This window comes from Vanessa cardui, chromosome 16 (assembly GCF_905220365.1).
Source record: "Vanessa cardui chromosome 16, ilVanCard2.1, whole genome shotgun sequence".
NCBI classification, from domain to species: Eukaryota; Metazoa; Arthropoda; class Insecta; order Lepidoptera; family Nymphalidae; genus Vanessa; species Vanessa cardui.
In genome coordinates this window covers 2,398,634-2,413,551 of record NC_061138.1, presented here as the reverse complement: position 1 = coordinate 2,413,551, position 14,918 = coordinate 2,398,634, and the positions used below count along the sequence as shown (strand labels likewise).

Genomic DNA, 14,918 nt, shown 5'->3' with positions numbered 1-14,918 from the left:
AAAAGTATACTATAACCTGCCCAGGAGTAGGAAGAATAATTGTGCCAAATTTCGTTAAAATCCGTCGAGTAGTTTTTGTTTCTATAACGAATATACAGACAGACAGACAGACAGACAGACAGACAGACAAAAATTTTACTGATTGCATTTTTGGCACCAGTAGCGATCCCTTATCATCCCTTGACAGTTTTTTTTTAAATAAATTTCATGTACAGAAATGGCCTCTCTACAGATTTATTATAAGTATAGATAATAAAACGTAAGTTTTTACAAAACATCAAACAGATATTATTTATTAAAATTTCGTAAAAGAACTCTGCATGCTTTTTATTACATTTATTAATTTAAATTTCGTCACTTTTACGAGACTACAAATTTTAAATAGTAATAAGCGATGATGCAGCAATGTCAATTACGGATTGAAGAGAAAATTTGTAAAGAGTATAAAGTAATTACACGCACGTGGATTTTAAAATGATAAATGCCAATATTGGCGGCACGGATAGAGTAAAATAATATTTATTTTCATCAAGTAATTATTTGTTAGCCTGTTTTCGAAAATTAAAATATAACTAGTGAATTTCCCGCGAAACTTCACGTTCAAAACTTTTTTTTTTCGAAACTTATGACAGGTTTTTTTATTTCATTTCATTGTAAACTGCAAGCCACTCATTTGTATTAGGCGCTAAAACGACGCAACCTTTTTTAAATTAACTTTTTCAAATGGTACCCATTTGTTCTTTTAGAATTGGAGTTTGACGATAACAATTTACTTTAATTTTATTTACATTTTTAATTTTTTTTTTTTATTATAACCCCATAGCATCAGTCTCTTACCGGCCAGTGACTTTTTTCCGCTCACTAAAATTAATTCTTTGGTAGATCGTAACAATTTAGCAAATTGCAATCAATAATCCTCTTTTTATGCACATCTATAGCTGGATTCATAATGAGACCATATCGTCATACCGATTTTCTATGTGCAGATATCGCCCCAAGATCTATGGGAAAATATTGTCTTACGCTATTAATATATAAGATAAATTAACATAATACTCACCGAAATTTACCGAGATAGTTGTCGGCGAGTATACCGCCGAGGATCGGAAAAAAGTATACGAATGTGCTGAAAACGTGATATATTTCTGTCGCACCTTCGTCCGAGTATCCGAGTTTACTGCGAAGGTAGAGCGTGAGGAATGCTGAAAAAAATTACACACATACAAAGGAGTTCTTTTTTTAATTTAGAATAACTGAATTGAATTCCATTTCTTTGTATGTGTGAGAACTGTTATGTGACTGTGTATTCATAAAAAATATGTATGTGTGCTCTCAATAGAGAAGAATAGAGCAACTCTTCTACGCACTTGCGCAGTGGGGAATTTTCGTTAAGGATGAAGGAGGTATGCAAGCGTCTGTCATCCGTATGGTGAGATGAAAATGAATGGGATAGGGATGGCCGAATTACCAATAGTATCCATCCTTATTTCATGAAATTGTCATTTTCGTTTTCATAATTTCAATGGCTCAGTTGAAACCAATCAACAATTCTTAAACGAATTGCAGGATCGAAGCAGTTGTTTTTATAATTAAAAACAAATTTATTTTTATTTATTTATTTATTTAACAGTTTTTTAAAATTTGCCAGATACAGTACAGATACAAATATATAAGTCACAGGAAAGCAAAATTTAAAAGGTATGCTTATCCCTATAAGAGATTTCTTCCAGCATACCCAGAAGAGTGAAAATAGACAGAACAGTGAAAGGTAGACAGGCAAGAGTTTACAATTACAAAATAAAACTAAAACAAATACTAAACTAAAAATGAGAAATATATATATATATAATACATTAAAGTTTACATATATAAATGCTTATAATATACATACATATAAATACATATACACTACTTAATATGCCAAAATTAGGAGACTGATAAGAAATGCTCTTTTAACTTCTTTTTAAAAATGTGAATTGAATTAGAAGTGCGAATCCTGCACGGCAGAGCGTTCCATAAATGCGCTGCATGCACTGTGAAAGCGGAGGTGTAAAAATTAGAATTATGAGAAGGGATTTGTAGTAGGAGCTGGACATTAGGACGGCAAGGAGAACCAGGAGGATGCAAGAACTTGAAACGTTTTCGAAGGTAATTGGGATATAAGGAATTAAAAAGTATATTATAAAGGAGACATAGAACGTGAGTATCCCTGCGAAGACGTATAGGAAGCCACTTGAGTTCAGCTCGAAATCTAGAGACATGATCAAATTTGCGTAGACCAAAAATGAAGCGGATGCATAAATTTTGTAGCGTCTCAAGTTTATCAAGCAGTTCTTCAGTAGCGTCGAGAAAACAGGAATCAGCATAATCTATCAGAGGAAGCAAAAGAGATTGAACAAGAAGAGTTTTTGTTTTTGTAGGAAGGAAATATTGAAGAGGTTTAAGGAAGTGAAAGGAGAAATTAATCTTTTTACTTACCTCATTGATATGCTTGGACCAGGACAGGTCACTACTGAAAAGAAGACCCAAATTTTTGGCATGCTCGGTATAATTAATTGGTATGCCGTTATATGCCAAAGGAGGAATGCTATTTAAAGAGAGACATTTATGCATATACCGACTTCCAACAATTAATGCCTGCGATTTTGCGGGATTCACGACAAGGCCAAAACTGTTAGCCCAATTGTGAATCCGTTTGAGGTCTTCGTTTATACCAGTAATAGCCGTAGTAACATCCACAACACGAAAGTGGCGATACAATTGTAGATCATCTGCATAAAGGTGAAACTTAGAAGAAATTACCGCTGATATAGTATTCATGAAGACAGAAAATAAAAGAGGGGATAGCACACTGCCTTGAGGAACGCCCGAATTAAGCGCACTCCAATTTGAGCTTAATTCACCCAACTGAATGCACTGCGAGCGTCCTCGAAGATATGATTCAAACCAGATACACGCAGAGGATGACACGTTTAAAGATCGTAAAACGCATAAAAGAACATCATGATCTACCGAGTTAAATGCATTGGTAAAATCAAGCAATACAACTACAGTAAGTTGCCGATTCTCCATAGCGTATCGAATGTCCTCCGTAACCTTTAGAAGCGCTGTAACCGTGCTGTGACCAGCTCGAAAACCAGACTGCCAAGGGCTCAGGAGACGATTAGACACGAGGTAAAACGCCAACTGTTCGTGAATGATATGTTCCAAAACTTTAGAAAGGAAAGGGAGGATTGAAATTGGTCTATAGTGTGAAGGAGAACTAGGGTTAGGTATTTTAGGTAGAGGGATAATGTGAGCATTTTTCCATACTGACGGAAAAGTGCAGGTATATATGGAGTAATTATACAGATGCGTCAGGACAGGAAGGAGCTCAGAGAGAATAGGGAGAATCATTCTGGAACAAATCGAATCACTACCAACTGCAGCTGATTTAATCGATGATACATGTTTCTTTACATCATCTTCGGTAACTGGCTGAAGAGAGAAAGAAGAACATTGCGGTAATACATGTTTGGACAAGTCCGAAATAGTATTTGATTTAATTACATCGTTCAAAACAATAGGAGATGTAGAAAAATGTGAATTTAAAGCATTGAGATCCACTAAATTGTCACCAGAAACGGGAACTTTACCAACACCGAAAGTTTTTAGGAAATTCCAGACCTGTTTACTGTCAGAATTATGAATAGTGTCGTGGATGTATCTACGCTTCGCTATCTTTTTAATACAAATTATAACTTATCACATGCACAGGGTAGAAAGAAACATGCATGTAGTATAACATTTTGCCACGTGGGTATCCAATAAGCGAAGTATATGGTGATCGATTCATCTCGATAGAATCAACGTTCTGAATCAGTTGAAGCTTTACATTTAATCCAATACTGTAACATGATTCAAAAGTGCCTTTGTACTAATTGAATAAAGAATATTTTCGTTTTGATATTCATTTTTTAGCCTTGAGAGGCAATAAGGGCTTTGATCAACATTAGGAAAAATACAAATTGTTACATTTTATTCTGTTCCCGGAAGGAAATTGTTTGAGTATGTCATTTTAACCGGAAAAATAAACAAGGAAATAGGAAAATATATTAAAACAATATAGGTACAGCGTTTATTTGAATGAGAAACAAATAAGTGTCAGACTAAATATAGTTACTTCGCTGTGTACGCCTTTTATATTTATTTATCCATGTTGTATTTTATAACGCCGTGCTATGCAATGCTATATGCTAAACCGAGTTGAACCGAGCCCAGTCAAATCAGCCAAGCTAAAGCCCAGCCAAGCCAAAGCTAAAGCTGTGCCAGGACTGTTAGCACCGTCACATCCAATTATACAGTGAGAGGAATTGAATAACCGAACCATTCCTATCGGAACGTCATTCGCTTGTTTATGCTACGGAGTCTGTTGCCAATGGCAACCGTAGTAACAGAAAGAAATGAGGGATGTGCGATAGCAAGTAGAATATAATAGAACACTAAAACAACAACAAACACAACAGCCTGTAGATTCCCACAGCTGGGCTAAAGGCCTCCTCCCCCTTTAAGGAGAAGGTTTGGAACATATTCCACCACGCTGTTCCAATGCGGGTTGGTGAAATACACATGTGGCAGAATTTCTATGAAATTTGTCACATGCAGGTTTCCTCGCGATGTTTTTCTTCACCGCTGAGCACGATATAAATTATAAAGACAAATTATATGAATACTAAAAATATATATAAATTGGTAGTTGTTATTGCCTTTCGTTTCAATTAATTTAATTTCTGTTTGTGGTGTTCAGTAAAGTATAAAGTAAAGTAAAGTAAAATATGTATTTAAATTAACTACAATGAAATAACTCACCCCTCATACCAGAGTAGGAAAAACGTTCGCAGAACTCAGCAATCATTATTATTATTACTATTCGAGGAAAACGATCTCTTCCCTACAAACAAAGATAATATTTACAATACATCAAAACTAAGATACATCTTTATATTGTCAATAAAGAACAATTATTTTTAAACACCAATAGAAAAGAAAACAGCTGTTATATGTATATGTATGGTAAAACAAATCACATCTCAACTAGTGGATTATGAGACTAAGTTTGATGCCCTGAACGCTAATTGGTGAAGAACCAGAAGGGTGTATTAAAACCAATATTGACCACGCAGCTTAACTATAACACACACATGAAATAGTAAGAAATGTTCATGATAATGACGTAAAAATCATTATTTACATAACAAATGCTTTGTCTTTTTCTTTTAAATTTCAATACAACGTTGAAAGAAAGAGATACTTGAACGAAAACCCGTTCTAATAGCTCTTACAAATGAATCAGTATATAGTTAAAATAATTTTATGCTAAGGTTTTTTACGAAATTTACCATATAGTAAATGTATATATCGAACTGTTGAGCCTTGCCTATCCTTTACTCTCTTTTCAGAAAAAGCTTAAAGCCTATTCCACCAATTTGTTCCGTTACGGTTGAAATTAAATGCTGGTCCTAACGAAGATCTACGAACTAAAATTAAGCACATAAAAGTTCAGTTGGATTTTCCTGAGTTTGAACCCGCAATCATCAGTTAATATATACAAAATCCATCGTTAACCAACGGCGCTGTGTAGCTCTAATGAAATTTAAATTAAAAAAATATTAAATCTTGTTAGAATTAAAAGACTTCGCTAGATTTGTCTGAAATAAAATTAATAAAACATTTCTATAGCGGGTTAGTGTACAACATTCCATACGACTATCCAATACGAGAGAAAGTTAATACAAGTTTTACACAATTTAATAACATGAAAATTAAGAACTGCTGGCTTTGCATTAAGAGCAATCTTCGAGCCAGACGCACCTGTTCACTGAACATCCTATTCATTGAACAATATCGATAACAAAGTGATTGTTGATTTAATAAAAGCCGTCACTTAAATAACAAATCGACAATTATCGATAAAATTACTTACCAAAACATCACTAAAACTTATCGAACTATATATCGAATACACATTATCGAATACACATTTCACTTAACATCACTGTAACAAAAAATATATAAAACCTTCTTTTTAAATGTAATACAAACCACCGATCCCTCAGCGCGTTTCACATTTACAATGTCCCTTGATGCTGTCATTCTTAATGCCTCCTTACGACTATCACAAATGATAAACGATCTCCTAATATATACATTTCACTCAGCAAACAAGACGTTATAAAATATTACGTATCTTATTAAAACATACAGTTTGGTAAGTTAAAGAAACAACTTAATTAACACAACTTTACTCGTAAAATATTTTATTATTTATATTTATATTATTATTATTTTCTTATTCTATTCGGCTTCGCGTGGGTGCAATGCTGATACTAAATATACTACAGAACGTATTTTTTACGCTAAACTTTACGAACCTCTAAAATTATTTATATTTATTACACATATAAACTTTTCTCTAGAATCAATTTATGTATTAAAAAAACCCGCATCAAAATCCGTTGTGTAATTAGTAAGTAAGATCTAAGCGTACATAGGGACATAAAGTGGTAAGCGACTTTATATTATAATATGAAAGAATAATAACGTTACAACGAAATACGTATCGTTATTAATATATATGCACGTATATGTACATAAGTAAAGTAAAGTAACAGCCTGTAAATTTCCCACAGCTGGGATAAGGGCTCCTCTTTCATTAAGGAGAGGGTTTTGAACATATTCCACCACGTTCCAATGCGGGTTGGTGGAATGCATATATGGCAGAATTTCGATGAAATTAAACACAAGCAGGTTTCCTCACGATGTTTTCCTTCACCGCCGAGCACGATATGAATTATAAACACAAATTAATCATATATTTATATTTATGCTTGCCTGGGTTTGATCCCGCAATCATCGGTTAAGATGCACGCTTTCTAACCACTGGGCCATCGCACCTCATATGTACATATATATAAGTTACTCGTTACTATATTACTTTACTAAGTTAGGTAGTAGTTATTTTTTTAACAAACATCGTTATAAATACTGCGTCCATTGGTAAAAACCAGTTGAAAATCTGTTCAGCAGTATAAACACACTCAAACTGATCGTCTCACATGATAACTATTTCGTTGTTATTCGAGTTCCTTATCAAGGAATAGTTGTGTCTGCGGTTCCCAATGTCACTATGCAAACTATTAGATACTGTGTATGAGATACTTTAGGAGCAAACGATTTGTTAACACTGCTTTACTCGTTAGAAAGGCATTTTGCAAGTCAAGTACTATTACAACAAACAGCAAAAACAGCTACCTGTAAATTTCCCACTGCTGAGCTAAGGCCTCCTGTCCTTTGAGGAGAAGGTTTGGAACATATTCCACAACGCTGTTCCGATGTGGGTTGGTAGAATACACGTTTGGCAGAATTTCTGTGAAATTAGACACATGCAGGTTGACTCATGTTTTCCTTCACAGCCGAGCTCGAGATGAATTATAAACACAAATTAAGCACATATTATAGTGGTGCTTGCCTGCGTTTGAACCTGCAATCATCGGTTAAGATGCACGCGTTCTAACCACTAGGCGCATTTCGGCTCTAATGTTAAATTAACTCATCACAAAATCTACCACCAAGGTTGGTATCTGATTGATTATGTGACTTATTGTTTAAAACTACTTACAGCGCTAATGCACAGACCTGATGCACAAACCTTATAAATATTACACACATTGTATTCAATGTCACTATCTCACATTATAGGATACAAGGTGATAATTGTACTAGTAAATTATCACTTTATCGAATCAAAAGGCAATCTTTGCCATTCAGTCGTCCTAGCACAACTAATTCGGACAAACGTGTATCAAAATATTATAATCGGCATCGTATAATCGATACAAATTTTAATTAAGAAGCTATCATAATATTTACTGCATAAATCTTGACCGCGTAGCAAGAATTCAGCATTTCCCCGTCGAATAATTCGTAATTCATAATTCCGATCCTTTGGGAAAAATGAACCACTGGTGACGCCCTCCTGTCACCAGTGGAGACAATAAAGCGTGATGTTATATATTTAAAGAAGCTCGACACACATCACCAAGGACAAAATGTTTCAACAGCAAATCGTAGGTATAAAAATATTATTTGGCATAAGACACGAATATATGTGTGGTTGTGCGAGGCAGAAAATTCCTTAAGAATAGCGTTGTTGAGGATTTTCGAACTTGTAGATGTCCGTAAGACGTCCGAAGGAGAAATCCCATAGCCGGAATTGATACAAACAATTCCTCGGAACATTCTTTAAGAAAAAAAAAAACCGTAGAAGATGCAGAGTGATGCAAAATCTTTACGCAAAGTCAAAGGATCAAGCAGGTCAGAAATAATTACGAACGTCTATCGTGGTATAAATCGGTTTGTAGGTAATCAACAATAATAACAATCATTTGGTTTCTGCCATGGGAAATGAATTTATAATTTTCCATTTCATGATATCATACTCACTATCCCCAAATACACAGAAACGTACAGTTCAAATAAACAAAATCAGCAAGAACAAAGAAATATATGCAGAACAAACATTATAATATATGTATGTACGTTAGTCTCATCACAAATATTATTGCAAACATTTGTTTAATAGATTAAGTTTCACGCCTCCGCCACGCCCTTCCATGCAACAAAAATGATCGATGATGTAAAATAAAATATTCAAATACACGAGTATATACCTAACTTTTATTGACACAGATAGCCAAGATAAAGTAACCACTCTAATTAATCATCAGTTAAGATGCACGTGCTCTAATCAGAACGCGTGCATCTTAACTGATGACTGCAGGCTCAAACCCAGACAAGCACCCCTATATATGTGCTTCATTTGTGTTTATAATGCAGCTCGTGCTCGGCGGTGAAGGAAAACATCGTGAAGAAACCTGTTTGTCTCATTTTCATAGAAATTCTGCCACATATGTATTCCAGCAACCCGCATTGGAACACCGTGGTGAAATTTGTTCCAAACCTCCTCAAAGGAAGAGGAGGCCTTAGCCCTCCAATGGGAAATTTACAGGCTATTGTTGTTGTTGTGACCCAGATATTTTCAGCTTGGGCAATTAATGCATTTTAATTTTCAATACTAGATAGTCAAATGGGGGTCAAAGCTGTTGATAAAGTGTTAATGGTTTTAGGTTACGAGCTGAGATGGCCCAGTGGTTAGAACGCGTGCATCTTAACCGATGATTACGGGTTCAAACCCAGACAAGCACCACTATAATATGTGCTTAATTTGTGTTTATAATATTCATCTCGTTCTCGGCCGTGAAGAAAAACATCGTGAGGAATCTGCATGTGTCTAATGTGCATTCCACCAACCCGCATTGGAACAGCGTGGTGGAATATGTTCCAAACCCTCTCCTTAATGGAAGAGGAGGCCTTATCTCAGCAGTGGGAAATATACAGGCTGTTACTTTACTTTTACTTACTTTTAACTTACGTTTCTACATTATAAAGATCTATTCACTCACGGAGCCGCCCTCTCCACGTCCAATTCATTATTTTTCAATGAAACAAACTTAACTTTGTTCAATTTTATTAATTATGTATCTAATTTGCATTTTGTTGCTGTTTTTTAATTCATCTCATGCACCCTGATATCTCCTAAGCATGACTGTCACTTACTTATACAATGCAGGCTGATATTGATATTTTAAAGTAGAGGCGCCTTCTTGAGTGAGGTCTATATTATATTAATATTAAACGTCAGTGTACTACAATTTCAAAGCGTATGCTACATATTTCAGGAAAACTTTTGAGATTTAATAAAAAAACCTTAGCGACTATTTAATAATAATATTACAATCAAATACGGATCAATGGGCTATTTGACTGGTTTTTAAAATCCATTTCATATTATTTAGTAGAAGTAAGGACCCAGTAAAAGTAGATTTTTTTATTTCTAGTACATATTTGTCGAAAAAAATCATATTAAAAATTCCATATTTAAATAGCGCTCAAAAACGCTACTTGGACAATATGGCGTTGCAATGGGGTAGGTGACATCACTTTCCTGTATTTTAATCTGTAGTACATAGGGTAGAAAAGCAAGGTTAACAAGAAAAAGACTTCATCATAAGCCCGGCCAATCAGGAGCGTTTTGTGTCACGTGACAAACGTTTGAAAAAATGCATTTTTATTTATAGATTTATGAATAAACTAAGTATTATTTTCATGTTTCGTTAGTAAATAACCATTTTTAAACTCGTAATATACACTGATTACAATAATTCACAATTTATTTTTCGCATTGTCAAATAGCCTATTTAAATAAGACAGGTTTTTTTATGAGATAGGTGGCAAACGAGCAGGAGGCTCACCTGATGGAAAGTGACTACCACCGCCCATGGGAATCTGCAACACCAGGGGGATTGCAGGTGCGTTGCCGGCCTTTAAGGAAGGGTACGCTCTTTTCTTGAAGGTTCCCATGTCGTATCGGTGCGGAAAAACCGCTGGCGAAAGCTGGTTCCACAAAGTGGTTGTGCGACGCAGAAAACAGACAGTTTTAACTTTGCCCGATATTAAACTGAAGTCGTACATATATTAAAAGAAAACCATTGATAGACGAGCTTATGTATATTAATAGATAAAGCCTATTCCAATCGAAACAGTTATTAAAATAAACAGGCATAACTATAAGATCATGTGGAACAGAGTGGCTGGAGAAAGGGATGAGTGGAAAAGGTTGGAGGAGTCCTTTGCCGACTGGCAAACAGATCTACAATTGATAACCAAGAAACAGATATTAGTCTAAATACTTTATTTAGTTAAGTCAAAATCAATATCAAAATAAACTTTATTTAAATGGGCTTTTACAAGCACTTTTGAATCGTCATCTAACAATTAAGTCAAGCTACCACCGGTACAGAAAGTAGATTCTACCGAGAAGAATCGGCAAGGAACACAGTAGTTACTCTTTTTCAACATTTAAAAAAATACAGTCATGATAGTTTTTTTTTTTTCTTTTAATGTCTTTTTTTTAAAAATCTTTAAGTCTTCAAGAAACAGATTTTTTTTTAGAAAATAGGAACTAGCATTCATATCCTACTCACACCAACACACACACACACACACACACACACACACACACACAAATGCACACGTGCACGCATGCATACACATACATTTTTATCCCACATTTGCATTCTTTTTAGTAATTACTTCTCTTATTATTACTTTTATATTGTTTCTTTATTATTGTTGTACATTAAAAATCTTGTATACTTGTACCTAATTCGTGATATGGAAGAGCGGAGTTTCCTGGCACAGGCTTTTCATATGCTTCAAAGGAGACTCCAACAACTTTATATTTAAGTACAAACTTGTTAAAGAAAATAAAGAATTTTTTTTTTATCATGATAGACAAGAGGCATATATTCAGAGACGTCTCAGTGATCAACAGGTTCAATAACGGTAGTGATCACCGACTTGTCCGAGGCTCTCTGAATATCGATTTTAGGGCCGAACGCGTCCGTCTGATGAAGTCCACGCTCCGACCAAAGCTGCTCCAACCCATTGCGGGATCTGAAACGTTCCAGTCAAACCTGGGGAAGCGATTCGCTGCCGTGAAAACCACAACAGACGTAAACCAGACCCTAGAAAATGTAGTTCGAATTCTCAGGGAAGAAGGTACAAGATTTTGTGGCATGCAGCGTAAGGGCAGGAAGTCCAAACTTTCAGAAGAGACTCTAGGGCTAATGAAGAAACGACGTGAAACCCACCTATCACTTCGTCAGAGATGCGGCAACAAAACCAAGAGATCAGCAAGCGCGTACGCCACGACCTCCGGTGCTCCAATACTCTTACGATTAAAAGAGCAATCGAGCAGAATCGGGGGTCTAAAGTGTTCGTACAATCTCTTGGAAGGAGCCACCTGACGAAGGTGACCATAGCAAGTGGAGAAGTCGTTTCTTCCAAGCCGGCAGTCCTTTCGGAAGTAGAGGATTTCTACGGCCGGTTATACGCATCGCATGCATCTCGACCTGATCCCGAAAATGAGGATTCTAGAGCTACATTAACACGCCATTTCTCAGAAGACCTGCCTGAAGTCAGTGTTAGCGAAATCGAGATTGTAATCTTAAACAGCTTAAAAATGGAAAAGCCCCTGGAGAGGACGGTATTACTATAGACTTATTAAAAGCAGGAGGTAATCCGGTACTCAAGGAACTCCAAAAGCTTTTTTAACTCTGTCCTCTTCGAAGGGAGAACTCCGGAGGCGTGGAGTAGGAGTGTGGTCGTCCTTTTCTTCAAAAAGGGAGACAAAACCCTGTTGAAGAACTATCGTCCCATATCCCTACTGAGTCACGTCTATAAGCTGTTCTCAAGAGTGACCACGAACCATCTGGCGCGAAGATTCGACGAATTCCAACCCCCGGAACAGGCCGGGTTTCGGACCGAATATTTCACCCAAATTGTTCGCTAATGCAATGGAAGATATGTTCAAGATGCTGAACTGGAAAGGACGTGACATCAACATCAATGGCGAATACATCTCTCACTTGAGATTCGCAGACGACATCGTCATCGTGGCAGAAACGCTGCAAGACCTACAACAAATGATGAACGAGCTGGCTGATTCTTCTATGCTTATCGGCCTACGGATGAACTTGGATAAAACCAAGGTCATGTTCAATGAACATGTTCTACAGGAACCTATTGCGATACACGATACCGTCCTCGAATTTGTTCAAAAATATGTCTACCTTGGGCAGACTTTGCGATTTGGTAGAAACAACCGTGAGGACGAGGTCAATAGAAGAATTCAGCTAGGTTGGGCAGCGTTTGGAGAATTACGTCGAATCTTTACATCGTCAATCCCACAGTGCCTTAAGACGAAAGTCTTCAACTAGTGCGTCCTACCCGTCATGACATATGGAGCCGAAACGTGGACACTCACGGCAAGGCTGGTCCACCAGTTTAAAGTCGCTCAGCGTGCTATGGAAAGGGCTATTCTCGGCGTTTCTCTGCGGGATCACATCAGAAATGAGGCGATCCGCCCGAGAACCAAAGTCATCGACATAGCCCACCGGATTAGTGCTGAAGCTGAAGCTGAAGAAGCTGAAGTGGCAGTGGGCTGGCCATATTTGTCGCAAAACCGATAACCGTTGGGGGAAACGTGTTCTATAGTGGAGACCGCGTCTCGGCAAACGCAGTGTAGGACGTCCTCGGGCACGGTGGTGTAACGACTTACGCAAAACGGCTGGCAGGAGCTGGATGCGAGTAGCCCAAGAACGATCTCTGTGGGATGCAATTAAAGAGGCCTATGTCCAGCAGTGAACGGAAAGGGGCTGATGGATTGGATTGGATAACTATACAAGAATATTTGTAACACTCAGTGGCGAATTTACCAATAGGCTAAGAGTAGGCTGGAGCTTAGGGCGGCAAATTTAGCCCATTTTTTTAAATTACAGAAATAAAAAAAAATATAACTATATGTATATACATTACGTCCGTAATCCGTATACTCGTCACTACATAGCGGGTTGCAAAATAATCTAGGAACTAACAGAAATATAACCTTGTTTATAATCATACTAATAACCAGGGCCGTAAAAAGGGCAGTGCAACGCACGATGGCGGCACGCCTAAGGGGCGGCAAATTGAGCAATACATCACGTACCTAATTCAAGTCAATATTATAATTCCCACAAATCCTTAAGTAGAATAAATTCAAAATTCAAAGCATGGAAAAATATCGCAAGTTAAAAGTCCGTTATCCTATGAAAAACAGTACTGTCGAAGTTAGGAGAATCCCGTTTAAGCTTCCTTATCAATTGATAGATTAGGTATCAGTTACTCTTAGTAGGGTATTGTCGTAGGGCAGCTTGAAGGGTATTGCTATAAGGGTATATTGGTGGTCGCTCGAAATAGCCGAGCTACGGGCGACGTCAAACCGGGCACGAAGGGCATACGTTCGCTGTCGCAGGCGCAACGTGCTCAACGCAAACTTAGAGGTACAGCTGTGGGCCGTAAAGCCGCCAGTAAACAAAGAGCAAAGGAAGAGCTTTTAATGGACTTGAACAGGGACACGTGGGGGCGCCCCTATCGTGGTTTGCGAGGGAAGCTCCGGATACACGGCGCTCCTGTTACGGAATAACTAAAGCCAGGTCTCCTGCAACTGGTCGGGGAGCTATTTCCGGGAAACAGGGCGGGTCACTCAACCATCAATGCTCTAAAACACCCCGAAGACTCGGACAACGGAGGCGGTGGCCCAAGGGAACGTAGTCTTAGCGGTATCACCGGACGTGGCAAACGCCTTCAAAAGTCATCCTTTTTTTTAAATTATATTTTTACTTAACATCAGCAGATATTCGTTGGACATCTTGAAGCTCGCCGTCGTCCTTTCGAGACCATATTTCGATATGATTTCGTCATATCGGCACTTCGATATGACGAGTTGCGTTCTTATCTCAGAAGGCCGTTGGGGCATACCTCCAGGATCGGGTGAGCCTTTGGGAAGGGTCGATGGACGACTTGTCCGGCGTCTGGTGTTGGTTTTGACTGGCTCCTGCGGGCACCGACCTTGCCCGGGATGATTGTGTTGTCCTACGCAGACGACGCCCTCATCACGGTGACGAGGCGAACCTTTCAGATGATGGCCCTAAGGTCGGAGTGTCGTTCACGGTGGACCGAATCGAGATGCTGGTCTTGAAGGTTTCTCTAACTAAAACGGAGGCCATCCTAGTCGGTCGGTCCTCGTTGAGATCCCCTCGAGGAGCGTCTATCGCCCTCCGAGGGTTGGTAATTAAGGCGCAGACACATATGAGGGATCAGGGCCTCATCCTGAATGGTAGACAGGAGTTTCAGGCAAGATTTTGTCCAATTCTGCTTGAAGCTCATCAATGCCAACATAGGAGGACCTTAAACACCGTGCCTGCGTGCTCTCTATG

General features: G+C 37.8%; 1 protein-coding gene across 1 annotated transcript in view; it reads right to left on the bottom strand.

Moving 5' to 3' along the window:
• LOC124536469 (peptide transporter family 1-like) overlaps positions 1–6,150 on the bottom strand; it is a 34,501-nt gene extending 28,351 nt beyond the window's left edge. Inside the window, exons 1-3 of the mRNA XM_047113021.1 lie at positions 6,082–6,150; positions 4,849–4,930; positions 1,061–1,202 (exon numbers count right to left, since the gene is read on the bottom strand). Coding sequence (XP_046968977.1) covers positions 1,061–1,202; positions 4,849–4,930; positions 6,082–6,132 — 275 coding nt within the window. The 5' untranslated portion in view covers positions 6,133–6,150. The remainder of the gene's footprint in view (positions 1–1,060; positions 1,203–4,848; positions 4,931–6,081) is intronic.
• Positions 6,151–14,918: the final 8,768 nt, after the last annotated feature.